Source organism: Salvelinus sp. IW2-2015, linkage group LG6.1 (assembly GCF_002910315.2).
Source record: "Salvelinus sp. IW2-2015 linkage group LG6.1, ASM291031v2, whole genome shotgun sequence".
Taxonomy (NCBI): domain Eukaryota; kingdom Metazoa; phylum Chordata; class Actinopteri; order Salmoniformes; family Salmonidae; genus Salvelinus; species Salvelinus sp. IW2-2015.
In genome coordinates this window covers 12492025-12510366 of record NC_036845.1, presented here as the reverse complement: position 1 = coordinate 12510366, position 18342 = coordinate 12492025, and the positions used below count along the sequence as shown (strand labels likewise).

Genomic DNA, 18342 nt, shown 5'->3' with positions numbered 1-18342 from the left:
TGTCAATCAGCATCTCTCTATCATAGTAGCATTTCATTGGCTCTCCCGGTATCTAATACCACGTGTTTCCTTATACCATTGGTTACTGTATATGTATGTCACAAATGGCAATCCCACACGATGGCGTCACAAAATATGTAGCCTTTTTTGTTGTCGAAGAGCCTTGTTCACAAGAGCCCTGTTCACAAGAGGCAGGTTAGATTTGTGGAAGCTAGAGGAGCTCCCCTGCATACATTCTAACCTGCGTTTTCAAGCAAATCGGACTTCCAGTCCATTATAGCTGCGTAATGTCGTCCGAAAATCTATCAGATACTCAGATGGAATATGAGGATGAAAAACAGGTGGGTTTAATATCATGACACTATCTTGAGTTGGCCAGCTAACTATAACGCTAGCTCGTTGTAACGCGTTACAAGTAAAGTGTTTGATTTGATAGCTAGCTAGTTAGCTTTCGTTATAGCATCAAACCTGTAAACGTCTCGTTTACCAACAATGACAGTGTGTATAAATGTTTTGGAAAGGTATTGAGTAAGATTTACGTGTCTCCCGATAATCAATAATAACGTATGTACTGTATTATTGAGTTATTTATTCCGTTTTCCCTTGTGCCATTGTGGCTCGCTGGTCCATAGGTTATAAAATATGCCTGGGCCGTATTGGTCTATCCTGACACTGCAGTAGTTGAGGTTGAGTCTTCCGGCTTTTCGAGACAAATACAAACAATACTACTATAGCCTATCCTTTGAAATCTGTGTTTCAATGGAAACCAGGGTCAATCATCACAGTTACTTATATGCTAGCGGATCAGTCACACAAAGCTTTAATGATGTATAAGCTAGATCTATTGATTCATACTCGTTTTCAGTCCCCTATGCTTTGTGAATGTTATTTGCAGTGTTGCACTGATATTAGGCTTAGCTATATATACAGTTGAAGTCGGAAGTTTACATACACTTAGGTTGGAGTCATTAAAACTCATTTTTCAACCACTCCCCAAATGTTTTTTTAACAAACTATAGTTTTTGCAAGTCTGTTAGGACATCTACTTTGTGCATGACACAAGTAATTTTCCCAACAATTGTTTACAGACATATGTTTACACTTATAATTTACTGTATCACAATTCCAGTGGGTCAGAAGTTTACATACACTAAGTTGACTGTGCCTTTAAACAGCTTGGAAAATTCCAGAAAATGATGTCATGGCTTTTAGAAGCTTCTGATAGGCTAATTTACATAATTTGAGTCAATTGGCGGTGTACCTGGGGATGTATTTCAAGGCCTACCTTCAAACTCAGTGCCTCTTTGCTTGACATAATGGGAAAATCAAAAGAAATCAGCTAAGACTTCAGAAAAAACATTGTAGACCTCCACAAGTCTGGTTCATCCTTGGGAGCAATTTCCAAACGCCTGAAGGTACCACGTTCATCTGTACAAACAACAGTACGGGAGTATAAACACCATGGGACCACGCAGCTGTCATACCACTCAGGAACGAGATGCGTTCTGTCTCCTAGAGATGAACGTACTTTGGTGCGAGAAGTGCAAATCAATCCCAGAACAACAGCAAAGGACCTGGAGGAAACCGGTACAAAAGTATCTATATCCACAGTAAAATGAGTCCTATATCAACATAACTTGAAAGGCCGCTCAGCAAGGAAGAAGCCACTGCTCCAAAACTGCCATAAAAAAGCCAGACTACAGTTTGCAACTGCACATGGGGACAAAGATTGTACTTTTTGGAGAAATGTCCTCTGGTCTGATGAAACAATAATATAACTGTTTGGCCATAATGACCATTGTTATGTTTGGAGGAAAAAGGGGGAGGCTTGCAAGCCGAAGAACACCATCTCAACCGTGAAGCACAGGGATGGCAACATCATGTTGTGGGGGTGCTTTGCTGCAGAAGGGACTGGTGCACTTCACAAAATAGATGGCATCATGAGGAAGAAAAATTATGTGGATATATTGAAGCAACATCTCAAGACATCAGTCAGGAAGTTAAAGCTTGGTCGCAAATGGGTCTTCCAAATGGACAATGACCCCAAAGAATACTTCCAAAGTTGTGGCAAAATGGCTGTAGGACAACAAAGTCAAGGTATTGGAGTGGCCATCACAAAGCCCTGATCTCAATCCCATAGACAATCTGTGGGCAGAACTGAAAAAGCATGTGCAAGCAAGGAGGCCTACAAACCTGACTGAGTTACACCAGCTCTGTCAGGAGGAATGGGCCAAAATTTACCCAACTTATTGTGGGAAGCTCGTGTAAGGCTATCTGAAACGTTTGACTCATGTTAAACAATTTAAAGGCAATGCTACCAAATACTAATTGAGTGTATGTAATCTTCTGACCCACTGGGAATGTGATGAAAGAAAAAAAGCTGAAATAAATCATTCTCTCTATTATTCTGACATTTCACATTCTTAAAATAAAGTAGTGATCCTAACTAACCTAAGACAGGGAATTTCTACTTGGATTAAATGTCAGGAATTGTGAAAACTGATTTGAAATGTATTTGGCTCAGGTGTATGTAAACTTCCGACTTCAACTGATGAAAAGTCACTTGTACAGGCAGCATCCTGAGTGGATGCTGGTGAAGGTCAGAGGTCTGTTGACAAATCCACTGTTCATATCATCAATATTCATTGACTATTAGGTATAGGGAAGGTACTGATGCTATACTTTGTCTTATCAATGATAATGGGTGCTTTTAATGCAATGGTATTTTGATACAATGACTAGAAGCGAAACTGGTCATGTGAGAAAATAACATTTCATGGTAGCTAGCTACTATGGGTCTAGCAGTTTGGAACCGTTTGAGGGAGTGAAAAGTATCCAGTCCACTCTTGCATTTTCCCTCATTGGGGCTGAATATCCAAGTGATCCAAGTGAATCAGCTAGGGAATCTGTTCATCTGCTTCTCTACCATGAGTCACCTATTTTTACTGCTCCAGCAAGCTTTGTGTTTACTGTCCTCTGCATGGAATGGCAGATATTCTCCTGTATTTCGATTGCAGGGTTTTGTGGGTTTCTCAATGTTTTCTTAGCTTTATTTAGCCAGATAAGTTATGTCTAAACAGTGATGCTGAGACTCAGATTTTTCCAATTAAAATGTATGCCAAACTAAAAACCAATGATTGCATAGTAAAAAAATAAACATGCATCCACAAGGACTACTTTTAACAGTTTCCACACAAAAAAATTACAAAACACATTTACTTGAAGAACAGTGCAGATACAAAAATAATGATGGTTTGTGCTGTCATTCTGTTACCAAACTTTGCATCTGCACTGTTCTGTAAGTTAAAAAAAAGAAAGAAATTGCAACATTTTCTGTGGAAATTGTTATAAGTAGTCCTTGTGCATAGAGTTGTATGGTTTGTTTAACTTTGTAATCATTGGGTTTTGTTTTGACATTTTAAAGTGAAAAATCAGTCTCAGCTTCACTCTGTTACTGTGGAATTGCCCCGATAGAGAATACATGTTTTGCTGACTTCTGCCCAGAGTCTCTGGACTGTGGGCAATAACAAGGTGTGTCCTGTTAGCCTACTTTCCACTGACATCTGTCCATGGACTCCACACTGGCAGTAAAGGGTAAACCAGTTTGTCCAGTGCAGGAGTTGCCTCCAGTAAAACCATAGGCTTACACCTTACAAAAAGCTTTAGCATGAAGGTGTCATGTGAACACTAGAACCACTCTGCAAGCTCTGTGTACCTAGACTTTGGTCAGCAATTACTCAAGGCCTGTTTCTGTATAATATTTTTCTCAATAACCATAAATAACCATGGCTTGTACATATTTGCAGACAAACTGTTTCCCCCTCATAAAGCCATCTGTTTTTATGGCACCAATAACATGTCAGGGATGGGAAAACGGGTAACAAGGCTGTTTTATCCACATTAGCTGAGGAAAAGTGTGTGAGATCTGGGGAAATAATGGATGTGAAGCTGCTTTTTAGTCACTTAATTCTTACTCAATCATAACACTCGTTTTCTGAGTGAGTTGTTTATCGCAGGCAACCATGAGGGCGTGAGAGAGAGTGTTGCAGGAGAGCGTGCAGAGTGTGACTCATACTATGAAGACGCTTCAACTCCCTCAAGTCATTTTCATGGCGTTAGCCCACTTCACAGCTGAATATGAGTAGGGTTAGGCTATATGATTCAGATGCAATCCTTTCTGAAGTGCACAGTGCCAGCCCAGTAATCTGTTTGTTTTGTCATCATCAGACCATCTTATAACCTTCTTATTAGTTTCAAGTTTTAATGTCACAAGTACAGTGAAATGTCCTTCTTGCAACCTCTAAACCCAACAATGCAGTAATCAATAACAATGTAATACTAAAAACAACATAAGGTAGAACATAAACACACAAGAAATAGAAATAAGAATAACACGAGAAAGTAAGTAAGCATTCTATATACAGGGTCAGTCAGTTCCAGTACCATATTTACAATGTGCAGGGATACTTGAGTAATAGAGGTAGATTAACTTAACTTAAATGTAGATAATTGTAGGGGTAAGGTGACTAGGCATCAGGACAGTTAAATGGAGAATGTCTATTTTAAAAGCCTATGCTTGTTCTTCTCTGCGCATCATGGCTGACATTATGATGAAGGATATATAGGCGTAGGCTACATAGGCCTATTTAGATGTTTCCCTTATAGCTAAATTCCTTGCACATAGCAAGTAGCACCCATATGACAGCACATCGAAATGTTTTCTTTGTCTGGACAGGACTCTCAGGAAAAGAATGCCAACCTTGTGAAGGGTGAAGAGGTCAAGCTGAAGGCCAAGTACCCCGGCCTGGGCCAAAAGCCTGGAGGCTCCGACTTCCTCATGAAGAGGCTACAGAAAGGGGTAGGTGGAACCCTTCTCCTGGAGAGCCACAGATAATATATGCTTTTGATTCAGCATGTTAGTGAGGCTGGAACAAATGCCTACACACCCTTGTTGACCACTTGACTAGGAAATCGCATAGGCTTCGAATACTCCTCTTTAAGACATTTCAATACGTTCTGCATTTGAGGATCTCAGATTGCCTTGGTATGTCTGTGGCAGTAGCGATGTTTGAATTAACTTGTCCAGATATTTGTTATTTTTAACATTTTAGAAAGTTCACAAAGAAAAGAGATTTAACTTTCCGTTTAACTATCTTGTGTCAATAAATACAGCTGGACGTAATGACCTCGCACCTACAAAATTATACACTGCCCAAAAAAATAAAGGGAACACTAAAATAACACATCCTAGATCTGAATGAATGAGGTATTCTTATTAAATACTTTTTTCTTTACATAGTTGAATGTGCTGACAACAAAATCACACAAAAATGATCAATGTAAATCAAATTTATCAACCCATGGAGGTCTGGATTTTGGAGTCACACTCAAAATTAAAGTGGAAAACCACACTACAGGCTGATCCAACTTTGATGTAATGTCCTTAAAACAAGTCAAAATGAGGCTCAGTAGTGTGTGTGGCTCCACGTACCTGTATGACCTCCCTACAACGCCTGGGCATGCTCCTGATGAGGTGGCGGATGGTCTCCTGAGGGATCTCCTCCCAGACCTGGACTAAAGCATCCGCAACTCCTGGACAGTCTGTGGTGCAACGTGGCGTTGGTGGTGAGCGAGACATGATGTCCCAGATGTGCTCAATTGGATTCAGGTCTGGGGAACGAGCGGCCAGTCCATAGCATCAATCGCTTCCTCTTGCAGGAATGCTGACACACTCCAGCCACATGAGGTTGTCTTGCACATTGTCTTGCATTAGGAGGACCCAGGGCAACCGCACCAGCATATGGTCTCACAAGGGGTCTGAGGATCTCATCTCGGTACCTAATGGCAGTCAGGCTACCTCTGGCGAGCACATGGAGGGCTGTGCGCGACCCCCCCAAAGAAATGCCACCCCACACACATGACTGACCCACCGGTCATGCTGGAGGATGTTGCAGGGAGCAGAACGTTCTCCACGGCGTCTCCAGACTCTGTCACGTCTGTCACATGTGCTCATGTGCTCAGTGTGAACCTGCTTTCATCTGTGAAGAGCACAGGGCGCCAGTGGCGAATTTGCCAATCTTGGTGTTCTCTGGCAAATGCCAAACGTCCTGCACAGTGTTGGGCTGTAAGCACAAACCCCACTTGGAGCGTCGGGCCCATACCACCCTCATGGAGTCTGTTTCTGACCGTTTGAGCAGACACATGCACATTTGTGGCCTGCTGGAGGTCATTTTGCAGGGCTCTGGCAGTGCTCCACCTGCTCCTCCTGCACAAAGGCGGAGGTAGCGGTCCTGCTGCTGGGTTGTTGCCCTCCTACGGCCTCCTCCACGTCTCCTGATGTACTGGCCTGTCCTCTGGTAGCGCCTCCATGCTCTGGACACTACGCTGACAGACACAGCAAACCTTCTTGCCACAGCTCGCATTGATGTGCCATCCTGGATGAGCTGCACTACCTGAGCCCTTGTGTGGGTTGTAGACTCCGTCTCATGCTACCACTAGAGTGAAAGCACCGTCAGCATTCAAAAGTGACCAAAACATCAGCCAGGAAGCATAGGAACTGAGAAGTGGTCTGTGGTCACCACCTGCAGAACCACTCCTTTATTGGGGGTGTCTTGCTAATTGCCTATAATTTCCACCTTTTGTCTATTCCATTTGCACATCAGCATGTGAAATTTATTGTCAATCAGTGTTGCTTCCTAAGTGGACAGTTTGATTTCACAGAAGTGTGATTGACTTGGAGTTTACATTGTGTTGTTTAAGTGTTCCCTTAATTTTTTTGAGCAGTGTATCTTTTTTTTGAGCAAAAACCCAGTGTCGAATGACAATAGTGGTTGAAGTGTTTCCATTACCCATTTAGGCAAATTGCGCATTAATTGGCGACAGCCTCTGCCCTCCCACACATCGGTTTCATGTCTCGGGTATAGCCAGTGAAAGCCAGCATGTATAAAATGCAATAATTGACTAATATTTCCATATTCTAATAATTCTCATGTGCCAATGTATCGCCATGGTGAAACTTGCACTCCTGTAGAGCTGAAATAACTGGATATTGAAACTTGCATCCAGCCAACCAGAAAAGCAAGGCGATACAATTTAGGCATTCTTGAAAGTCAGGACAATCCTTGTCCTGCAAAGAAACATTATTTTATAGTTGAAAATATTGATTAAGCAGTAGGCATTTAGAATTCAAATGTGTAGTGGAGCTTTATAGTTACTTGTGACATACTTTTTCTTGCCACTGTATGTGAACCGTTTGGAATTACCTGGATATCTACATTAATTGGTCATCAAATTTGATCTGATCTTCAGCTAAGTCACAACAATAGGCAAACATAGTGTGCTTAAACTAATAACACAAATTATTGTATTTTTCTTGTATATATTGAATATATAATTTAAACATTCACAGTGTAGGTTGGAAAAAGTATGTGACCCCCCTCCCTATGCTAATGACTTCTCCAAAAGCTAATTAGAGTCAGTAGTCAACTAATCAATGAGACGAGATTGGAGATGTTGGTTAGAGCCGCCTTGCCCTATAAACACTCACAAAATTTGAGTTTGCTATTCACAAGAAGCATTGCCTGATGTGAACCATGCCTTGAATAAAAGAGATCTCAGTAGACCTAAGATGAAGAATTGTTGACTTGCATAAAGCTGGAAAGGGTTACAAAAGTTTCTCTAAAAGCCTTGATGTCCACGGTAAGACAAATTGTCTATAAATGGAGAAAGTTCAGCACTGTTGCTACTCTCCCTAGGAGTGGCCGTCCTGCAAAGATGACTGCACGAGCACAGCGCAGAATGCTCAATGAGGTTAAGAATAATCCTAGTGTCAGCTAAAGACTTACAGAAATCTCTGGAACATGCTAACATCTCTGTTGACGAGTCTATGATACGTAAAACACGAAACAAGAATGGTGTTCATGGGAGGGCACCACGGAAGAAGACACTGCTGTCCAAAAAAAACATCGCTGCACATCTGAAGTCTGCAAAAGTGGATGTTCCACAGCGCTACTGGCAAAATATTCAGTGGACAGATGAAACTACAGTTGAGTTGTTTGGAAGGAACACAACACTGTGTGGAGAAAAAAAGGCACAGCACACCAACATCCAAACCTCATCCCAACTGTAAAGTATGGTGGAGGGAGCATCATGGTTTGGGGCTGCTTTGCTGCCTCAGGGCCAAGACAGCTTGCTATCATGGACAGAAAAATGAATTTCCAAGTTTATCAAGACATTTTGCAGGAGAATGTTAGGCTATTTGTCTGCAAATTGAAGCTCAACAGAAGTTGGGTGACGCAACAGGACAACGACCCAAAAAAACAGAAGTAAATTAACAACAGAATGGCTTCAACAGAAAAAAATAGGCCTTCTGGAGTGGCCTAGTCAGAGTCCTGACCTCAACCCGATTGAAATGCTGTGGCATGACCTCAAGAGAGCAGTTCACACCAGACATCCCAAGAATATTGATGAACTGAAACAGTTTTGTAAAGAGGGATGGTCCAAAATTCCTACTGACTGTTGCAGGTCTGATCCGCTACTACAGAAAACGTTTGGTTGAGGTTATTGCTGCCAAAGAAGGGTCAACCAGTTATTAAATCCAAGGGTTCACATACTTTTCCCACCCTGCACTGTGAATGTTTACACAGGGTGTTCAATAAAGACATGAAAACGTATAATTGTTTGTGTGTTATTAGTTTAAGCAGACTGTGTTTGTCTATTGGTGTGATCTAGGTGAAGATCGGATCAAATTTTATGACCAACTTATGCAGAAATCCAGGTATTTCCAAAGGGTTCACCTACTTTTTCTTGCCACTGTAACTACATTTATTCCAAAAACATTGTTTCCATTTGTTGCAATAAAGAAAGTTAGACAAAAGAAAATCCACCCCTGTCGAACGGATAAATATTGAAGATCTTTAGAACGTTTCTACTATTTCTGCCGTTTCCATGACACGTCGCAATAATTGTTTTTGTGACATTGCTTTTGTTGAATAAACCAGCTTCAATGAAAATCTGCCTTTTATTAATTTTAACGAGCAGAACTACTCAAGACAACCTGAATTGAATTCCTTCTTTTTTGCCCCCCCCATAGCAAAAATACTTTGACTCAGGTGACTACAACATGGCCAAGGCCAAGATGAAGAACAAACAGCTGCCTGTGGCGGGCCCCGACAAGAACCTCGTCACAGGGGACCACATTCCCACGCCACAGGACCTGCCCCAGAGGAGGTCCTCCTTGGTGACCAGCAAACTAGCAGGCTAGCCTAGCCTCCACCCATCCACCAGGCCCCCAGCTAACGTTCCTCACCTGTCCCCCAACAATGTTCCCCCCCCTAGTCATCTCCAGGCTCCACTTGGCTTTAACATATCGGGGAGAGCTGTGAAAGTCGGTACATATTGCTTGTATGGTGGGGAGGGGAGGTGAGCTGGGACCTTTTCTACCATCACTCCACACAGCTCTGCCCTCTGCGCACTCTGCTCTACCGCCTCCCTTATGTCTTGGTTTGGTGTTCAGAGGTACATAAAGTAGATGTGCCATCGGGGAGGCTGAGTTTAATGCACTTTGTATTATGTACAGTACGTTTTTACATCCCGAACGACACCAAAATATGTTGTTGACGAGGGAGTTGCGAACCATGATCGCTCCACATTTTTCGATGTTGTGTTCTCGTCAAAGCTGGGTGTAGATGTTTGCGTATTTTGCTTGCACACCAAATCTGGGAGGGAAGGGAACCATGGTGAAGTATCCAGAAGGGAGTGGTAATCAGAGGGAAATGTGGAAACTGATTTGTGGTTTCCTTTATCTCATGTTCTGTCAAACAAAAATCCAAGGTCGTCCACGCTGACCTGAACGAACAGATATGAAACTGCACATTTTCTGCTCATGTCGCTTTAATTCTTGACTCCCTGTTGCTCTTCTTTTTTAAATATGCTGCATGATTGTAACATGTAACGAAATGTGCAAATCTGGAGGGGTTAGACGACTGATAGGAAGTAGCACGCAACCAAATGGAGCCCTGGAATGTCCATGGTCACTCTCCACACCTTCCCTCCCTCTCAATGTCCTGACAATCCACACACTCTGTCTGTAGGCTGCCCATGGCAAAAGCAATGGCAAAGCAAACTGAATACCCATGTATAATTTTTAAGGCTGGGAAAAGAAGCAACTGTTTAATATTCAAGTTAAATCTCAGTTCTGTGGCTATTACATCAAATCAAAAAGCCTAAATGATTTGTTGGGGATCAATTCGGTGTATATTTCTGTATTGTGTTGAGAAATTTGACATTTGTTATGATTTGTGTCTTCATAAAGGGTTGTTTGTTCATTGTCACGTATTAGCCATTTACTACAATCTGGCTCTTTTCACTGTTAATGGCAGCTCCTGTTGAGAAACTCTTCCAGTAATAGAAGATTATTGCCTAGTTCCCAATTACATTACTTGCTAAACCTCTCCTCGGTCTCTCCTTCAAATTCAACATAGTAGGAGCCTCCCAGTGTACTGCTAAAGCATATAGCCTTACGTATTGACATTCTAAATATAAAAATCTGTGACGTCAGTAATGGGGTAAACAGTCGGCCACCGGATAAACTGGCCCTGACTGGCCCCTGGCTCACACAGACCTAACTGGGACACAGCGTGTTTTAGAGATATGCTTACTTGACGAATGGCAAAGGGAAGGGATTTTATGACAGGAGAGGGGGGCAAAGTGTGAGTGTGGACTTAGTTGACCCTGCTCACACGTGTTGGTATGGTACAACTTGCCAAATAATTATGGTCAGAGGTGTGTTAGATAAATCATACAAAAGTAAAATGCTTGTACTCTGGTTTAAAGGTCAGAGGTTGTAGGCTATGTTATCACCTGAATTAGTTGTCCTATCTCAATGTATCACACAATACACACTTGATCACTCCTTTCTTGGCACCTTTTGAATATTCCCTGTGTCTAATTGCAGGGAAGAAGATCATTGGCATTGAGTGTGCTTGTCTGAGTTAGTATGAATGTGCTACTGTTCTCTGTCCCAACAGGTGTAAATAGGCTTTTGGGGGTTGAGGATTTTTTTTCTTTCTGTTGATTTCACTACTTGTAGTTCTCTGATTCAATGTTTCCTTTCTCCTGTCATTGAATACACTACTTAAGCTTCATATATATATATATATATTTTTTACTACAGAGACATTAATCTGTATAATATGAATGTGTGTAAATGCTGCTGATTCAGTCGATGACAAATCTTTTAAACTGAGATCTTACCCTAATAAAGAACGCCTGTCCTAGGATTCAAACAATCGGACCCATTCCTATCGTGAATATCTGCTAATGGGAGACTCACTAACCACTCCAGGGTTTGGGGTCTAATTACATTTCAATTAGGATACGAATTGAAATTCTACCCATGATCAATGCAATCCATTTTGGGAACTAGCCAGCTGGAGTTGAAATTTAATTGACACCAACTTGTTACTTGAATCTGAACAGAAAGACCGTGCAGAATCCTAAATATTTGTAGCATGGCTTATTAAAGTGTCAAATAATATAATTGGATATGCTGAAATGAAGGTTGTTGAAACAACAGCAATCAAGAATTCCTCTCCTAAGTTTTTGTGCACTGTCTGGCTTTGTATGGAGCAATGTATTGAGGGATATACAGTTGAAGTCAGAAGTTTACATACACCTTAGCCAAATACATTTAAACTCAGTTTTTCACAATTCCTGACATTTTAATCCTAGTAAAAATTCCCTGTCGTAGGTCAATTAGGATCACCACTATTTTAAGAATGTGAAATGTCAGAATAATAGTAGAAAGATTTTTCTTTCATCACATTCCCAGTGGGTCAGAAGTTTACACACTCAATTAGTATTTGGTAGCATTGCCTTTAAATTGTTTAACTTGGGTCAAACGTTTCAGGTAGCCTTCCTCAAGCATCCCACAATAAGTTGGGTGAATTTTGTCCCATTCCTCCTGACAGAGCTGGTGTAACTGAGTCAGTTTTGTAGGCCTCCTTGCTCGCACACGCTTTTTCAGTTCTGCCCACAACTTTTCTAGAGGATTGAGGTCAGGGCTTTGTGATGGCCATTCCAATACCTTGACTTTGTTGTCCCTAAGCCATTTTGCCACAACTTTGTAAGCATGCTTTGGGTCATTGTCCTTTTGGAAGACCCATTTGCGACCAAGCTTTAACTTCCTGACTGATGTCTTGAGATGTTGCTTCAATATATCCACAATTTTTCTTCCTCATGAAGCCATCTATTTTGTGAAGTGCACCAGTCCCTCCTGCAGCAAAGCACCCCCACAACATGATGCTGCCACCCCCGTGCTTCATGGTTGGGATAGTGTTCTTCGGCTTGCAAGCCTCCCCCTTTTTCCTCCAAACATAACGATGGTCATTATGGCCAAACAGTTATATTTTTGTTTCGTCAGACCAGAGCACATTTCTCCAAAAAGTACGATCTTTGTCCCCATGTGCAGTTGCAAACTTTAGTCTGGCTTTTTTTATGGCAGTTTTGGAGCAGTGGCTTCTTCCTTGCTGAGCGGCCTTTCAAATTATGTCTCTATAGGACTCATTTTACTGTGGATATAGATACTTTTGTACCTGTTTCCTCCAGCATCTTCACAAGGTCCTTTGATGCTCTTCTGGGATTGATTTGCACTTTTCGCACCAAAGTACGTTCATCTCTAGGAGACAGAATGCATCTCCTTCCTGAGCGGTATGATGGCTGCGTGTTCCCATGGTGTTTATACTTGCGTACTATTGTTTGTACAGATGAACGTGGTACCTTCAGGCGTTTGGAAATTGCTCCCAAGGATGAACTAGACTTTTTGAGGTCTACAATAGTTTTTTCTGAGATCTTGGCTGATTTCTTTTGATTTTCCCATGATGTCAAGCAAAGAGGCACTGAGTTTGAAGGTAGACCCTGAAATACATCCACAGGAACACCTCAAATTGACTCAAATTATGTAAATTAGCCTATCAGAAGCTTCTAAAGCCATGACATAATTTTCAGGAATTTTCCACGCTGTTTAAAGGCACAGTCAACTTAGTGTATGTAAACTTCTGACCCACTGGAATTGTGATACAGTGAATTAATCTGTCTGTAAACAATTGTTGGGAAAATGACTTATGTCATGCACAAAGTAGATGTCCTAACCGACTTGCCAAAACTATAGCTTGTTAACAAGAAATTTGTGGAGTGGTTGAAAAACAAGTTTTAATGAGTCCAACCTAAGTGTTTGTAAACTTCCGACTTCAACTGTAGGAGGGTATGTTAAAATACCATGTCTCCTGTTCAACCATGATAAGTATGTGCCAGAATGTAAACAAATGAAAATGACTGTGTGCTCTAAAATACCTTGTGCTGCTTACCTAACCTGTTTTTGTTTAGCATACAGTAAAGATGTTTTAATGTTATCTTACTCACTGCATAACTACAACAAAAGTTTATCCTGGCCCAAGATAACTGCAGGGATATCTGGAGCACCCTTGCTCCCAAAAACTGGGGGTTTACATCAGGATATGCTGATTGTGGAGCTGGAGACAAAACAAAATATTGATTTTAAGAAATTTGAAAGTACATGAGTACTAATAATGTTTCAGTTGTGTGGAAGTAATGGTGTGAATTTGTCAGTATTTGAAATAAACTTTTACATGAATATCAATTGCTTTTTGCTCTTTTCAATGTTCTTCTCACATTATTGATTTGATCACCAGTCCTGTTGACGTTTACAACAGAAACCAATAACCAACACATTGTCTCTAGCTACGCAGGGCAGGTTACCTCCACTTTATATGTTGATAAATTACATACAAAGTATATGATCACAATCCGTCATTGGCCACCAGGGGACAGCAGAACTCCGCATTCACTATTTATCAATGGTCTCTGAAGGGATATAGCAAAGTGTACACTGTCCCCAGCCAATCAAAACGTAAAATGTATTTATCTGTACCGTTCAATGCAGAGAAAATGCATTTTTATATCCTCTCTTCGTGGATGTATTTATCTGAATGTTATTGGAAAAACATCCCAGATATATTTGTAAAGCTAATTCAAGGAAGAAGGGACCCAATGGGATAGGCAGTCGAAGTCCCTCCCACTTTTGGCTTTTCCAAACGTTACACGACTAAAGGTTGGTCATTTCCGCACCAGACTCACTGTTGTAGTTAGCAGTCAACGATGGGTGATATTTGAGCAACAAAGTAGCTAACCGCTAGCTTTTCGTAAAATAACAGATCGAAGTGTATATTTTATTTTTCAAACGCTTGTTTCTTTATCTAAACGTTAAGCCAAGATGAGTCTGTCGAATTCGATTACACGAGCCACTACGATGTTGCATATTCAAAATGGAGGATCTTCGTACCTAGCTGATGATGCTAGCCCTTTGTACTATTTCGACGGGGCCGTATGTGCTTTGGCGTCACCGAAGTCTAAAGTGGACTTGGGAAATGGGACTGGCGATACTCCACCACGACCCACGACGTTAGGGGTGAATGTCGTGAAAAGCAACGTCCTCGATAATCATTTGTCAGACCGAAGCAACAATGACGACTCTTTGCCCTGCACTCCTCAGACGGCGTCAGAATGTGGGCCTGAACTATCGAATTGTCCATCGGGCGATGAAGTATTGGAACATGATACCAGACAACTCATTGATAATTTTTTGGCGGAATACACTGGACTGTCTCAGCCTCGATGGAAGCAAAGCAAGCCTCTTACGACGATGAAGCGAGTGGTGGAGGACGTAATAGCAAAGCATCGATACGCATACAATGGTACGTAGATTTACAGTAATGATCTCTATAGGTCCTTATGGTACTGTATATCCTAATTTTCTGTTTAAAGGTAGTACTGAGCTCATAATGCGTTAACTTGGTTAATAACATAGCAATATTATCAGTAATATGTTTAGTTCGTTTTACTCAGACCTAGATTATTATTTTTTTTTTATAGGTATGATCGCCAAACTTGACTTAGATGAGCGATGCGATGACGTGAGCGTCATCAATTCTGTGGCCAAGACCATGTTCAGTGATGGGATCACAAACTGGGGTCGCGTCGTCAGCCTGGTGGCATTTGGCGCAGTGGTGAGCCAGCACCTGAAGGAGAGGGGCAGGGGACACTGCGTTGAGTTGGTGGGCCAAGAGATTGCCACATACCTCCTCTCTGACCAAAGGGACTGGCTGGTCAAAAACAATGCTTGGGTGAGTCATCTATGTGTTCCATGAGTCATTTGAAAATGTGAGCTAATCTGAGGACAGTTAAACCTTATTTAGTTTAGTTGTTCAATAGCTAATCATGAACCTAACTTTGCCTTTCGTCTCTTTCTCAGGATGGATTTGTAGAGTTCTTTCATGTACAAGATCCTGAGTCCTCAGTAAGGAACACCCTCCTAGCCTTTGCTGGAGTTGCTGGGATTGGGGCAACACTCGCCATGTTGATCAGGTGAATTGAACTATAAAAGACTTACCTGTTACTTTTTTTCCAATGAAGAAAATGGACTATTTCCGCAAGTTCTCTGAAATCCTTAATATCACCATGGTTGGAATGACTACCCAGTGATGTCCTGCTTAGTCAAAGAAGAGGGTCGGTCTGTTGGATTATAGTGACGGACTGAATTGGGACGGCGCTTTGGTGTCAAGCTCAAGTTTGCTTTTTTCCTGCATCAATATTTTGGTGCCTTTTTTTGTTTGAGGCCATTTGAGGGTATTTGGTAGTTGTCGGAAACAGTCTCCAAATATATTCATCTGACTACTTAATCTAATGGACCTGTTAAATGGCGCTTTTATTTAATGTAAAAAGTACAGACATTTTATTTTTGTAATAAATGTATAGTTGAATTTAGACTCGTACAAAGTTAATTCATCTGTAAATTTTCACCTCTTTTTAAGTAATCAAGATGGAAAAGCACTAGCTAATAGCTATAATTCACAATGGCAAAGTTCCGCCTCTGACCATAAAGTTGGCTCAAATGACTTGTTTCTATTCCTTGTGATATTAGTCATACATGTACATACAGGGATTGGTGTAAGAAAGGCAGAACCTGCATTGAACTGACCACTGAGGGCCTTAGAATTCAACTAAGAAGGTATACCCAGGTTATGGGCATTGAAAATGGAAAGTGCTTACAGCAGAAAGGCTTTATTTTACATGCAATTAATTGCCTTGCATGTATGTCATAAATCCCCTATTACACCTACACCACATTCATAAGTCCATATTCCTGTTCCTTGGGGTAGATTTGCCAGTCTTGCCTGGCAATGCATTTGCGTGGATGCAATGTGACTTCCTGGTTAAGGAAATCTTGTGGCTGTTGCACTAGGCTTTACTGGGAGGGGGAAGGGGGGACCTGTTTGAAAGTCAATTGAAAATTCCATTCTCAAGACTATGCTGATTTGTATTTGAAGTGTTTCATTTCCAAATTATATCCATGTAAATGAAATGTGCTCGCAGGTATATGTTTTAAATATGAGCATAAAGATTGCACATGGTATCTGGCATTGGTTCAATAGAGGCAAGATCATCTGGACAGTGAATGTGTACAGCAGTTCCACCCAACAAACTAGCACTAACCCTCCTGATACATCTTGCTAGGCAAATTCCTGTAATCTCCTGAAGTTAAATGATTTAAAGGATAAAATCATGCAACTTTATTCACTTTTGTGACTGCAATGAATAAAGGATGTGACTTTATTCACTTTGTGGCTGCAATTGTCTCAAAGCAGAAGTTTGACTGTTAACCTGCTGTGAACTTTGAGACTCTACTTCTCGGAAGGGAGGGAGTTTTTGTGGAAAGACAGCAGTGACGTCTGCACTGTGCTAGTTTCTGGTGCTGAAAAGTAAACCCATACACAAATGAATTCCTGTGTTGTTCATAGTCATCTACATACACACAGTCAAATGTGTTTATTCACACCATATCCCCCGAACATGCACTGTGAGGTTATTTCCTAGAAATTAAACTTCTGTGGTAACCACGCCTATATGTGTGTCATAGGCAGACCAGCACGGTATCACTTCAGCTGCAGCCTCAGTTGTCAGAAACATAATTATTAAACTAAGTCCACCAGAACCACTTGGGTGCCTCAACCTCTGAGTTGCCAATAAAATCAGTTAACAGCAGTCCAAAGATCTTTTACAATGTTGCATAATGTCAGTGACCACCTTTTTAGCTATTTAGTTTGAGATTTTTCCACATAATGCATCTGACAGCTCTGACTGCGCCACAATCGTAGCGGTGCAACAGTTGAAGCAAATATTAACCACATCCTTTGTTGCTCACACTATTTTACCAACTTGAGTTTCTTCTGCATATTTAATCAGGTCTTGATACCAAGGCAGTATTTTATCTCCGAGTACCACAAGATGTAATGCATCCAGTCTCAATTAATTTAATGATATGCAAAATGACATGTCATTGAAATCCTCTTGCATATAGGCCGTAAAATGACTGAGCGACAGCCCGGAAATTACCCCTGTTCTTTCTTTGCATATGTCCGTCACTGATAGTGTATACATGTAGAACGGTCAGAACCAGACTGGTTCTTGTAGCTGAGGCCTTCACCTAAAGCTTAAGGAGGGGAACTGGAGCAGATGGGGGGGGGGCTCACGGCGGAAGGAAGCGTTGCACATTGCTGGCCTATCTTATCAGGCATGCTTTTAGACAGCTATGGAAATCAGCCACAGAGCAGGTATTGTTTGACCTTTGCTGTGCCCGAGGGAAGTTGGAGATATCACAGAGGGTAGTGACGCAAGTTGAGGGGAAATGAGAGTTCACTTTTGTGTTTGCACTCCGTCTCATAAGAACAGTTCTCCAAATGTAAAATGTGTAATTTATGAGGTTGTCAATGAGGAAAATAACATGACTACACTAGAAGACTCACTAGTCTCACCTAGGCTAATTTTGGATCAAATTCACATTACCTGTGTCAGCATGCCGTACTTCGGATAAAGAGGATTTTCTTTGGTAATGAAAGGTGGTATGGAAACAACAATATGCTAGAGCAGGTATTCCCAAACTGGGGTATGTATGCTCAATGCTGTCCAGGGTACGCCAAATAAAAATGTGATTCACATTAACAAAAAACAAGTGTATGTGTGTGTGTATATATATACACACAACTGTTCAAAAGTTTGGGGTCACTTAAATGTTCTTGTTTTTGAAAGAAAAGCACTTTTTTGTCCATTAAAATAACATGAAATTGATCAGAAATACGGTGTAGACATTGTTCATTTTGTAAATGACTATTGTAGCTGGAAACGGCTGATTTTTAATGGAATATCTACATATGTGTACAGATGCCCATTATCAGCAACCATCACTCCTGTGTTCCAATGGCACGTTGT

General features: G+C 41.2%; 2 protein-coding genes across 2 annotated transcripts; both read left to right on the top strand.

Moving 5' to 3' along the window:
* The first annotated feature begins 154 nt into the window (after window positions 1–154).
* On the top strand, window positions 155–13657 carry ensab (endosulfine alpha b). Its single transcript, XM_023989100.2, has 3 exons — window positions 155–341; window positions 4736–4858; window positions 9092–13657. Exons 1-3 carry the CDS (start codon window positions 288–290, stop codon window positions 9260–9262), a joined length of 348 nt encoding a protein of 115 aa, XP_023844868.1. The 5' UTR covers window positions 155–287; the 3' UTR covers window positions 9263–13657.
* Window positions 13658–14106: 449 nt separating this feature from the next.
* On the top strand, window positions 14107–15971 carry mcl1b (MCL1 apoptosis regulator, BCL2 family member b). Its single transcript, XM_023989098.2, has 3 exons — window positions 14107–14771; window positions 14950–15200; window positions 15329–15971. Exons 1-3 carry the CDS (start codon window positions 14291–14293, stop codon window positions 15443–15445), a joined length of 849 nt encoding a protein of 282 aa, XP_023844866.1. The 5' UTR covers window positions 14107–14290; the 3' UTR covers window positions 15446–15971.
* Window positions 15972–18342: the final 2371 nt, after the last annotated feature.

What these genes read in the sequence shown, in the direction of transcription:
- ensab (XM_023989100.2), top strand. Translation starts at nt 288, where the DNA reads ATGTCGTCCGAAAATCTATCAGATACTCAGATGGAATATGAGGATGAA. An exon ending in AATATGAGGATGAAAAACAG is followed by an intron (nt 342 to 4,735) that starts GTGGGTTTAATA and finishes TTGTCTGGACAG; the next exon opens with GACTCTCAGGAAAAGAATGC. An exon ending in TGAAGAGGCTACAGAAAGGG is followed by an intron (nt 4,859 to 9,091) that starts GTAGGTGGAACC and finishes CCCCCCCCATAG; the next exon opens with CAAAAATACTTTGACTCAGG.
- mcl1b (XM_023989098.2), top strand. Translation starts at nt 14,291, where the DNA reads ATGAGTCTGTCGAATTCGATTACACGAGCCACTACGATGTTGCATATT. An exon ending in GCATCGATACGCATACAATG is followed by an intron (nt 14,772 to 14,949) that starts GTACGTAGATTT and finishes TTTTTTTTATAG; the next exon opens with GTATGATCGCCAAACTTGAC. An exon ending in TGGTCAAAAACAATGCTTGG is followed by an intron (nt 15,201 to 15,328) that starts GTGAGTCATCTA and finishes TCTCTTTCTCAG; the next exon opens with GATGGATTTGTAGAGTTCTT.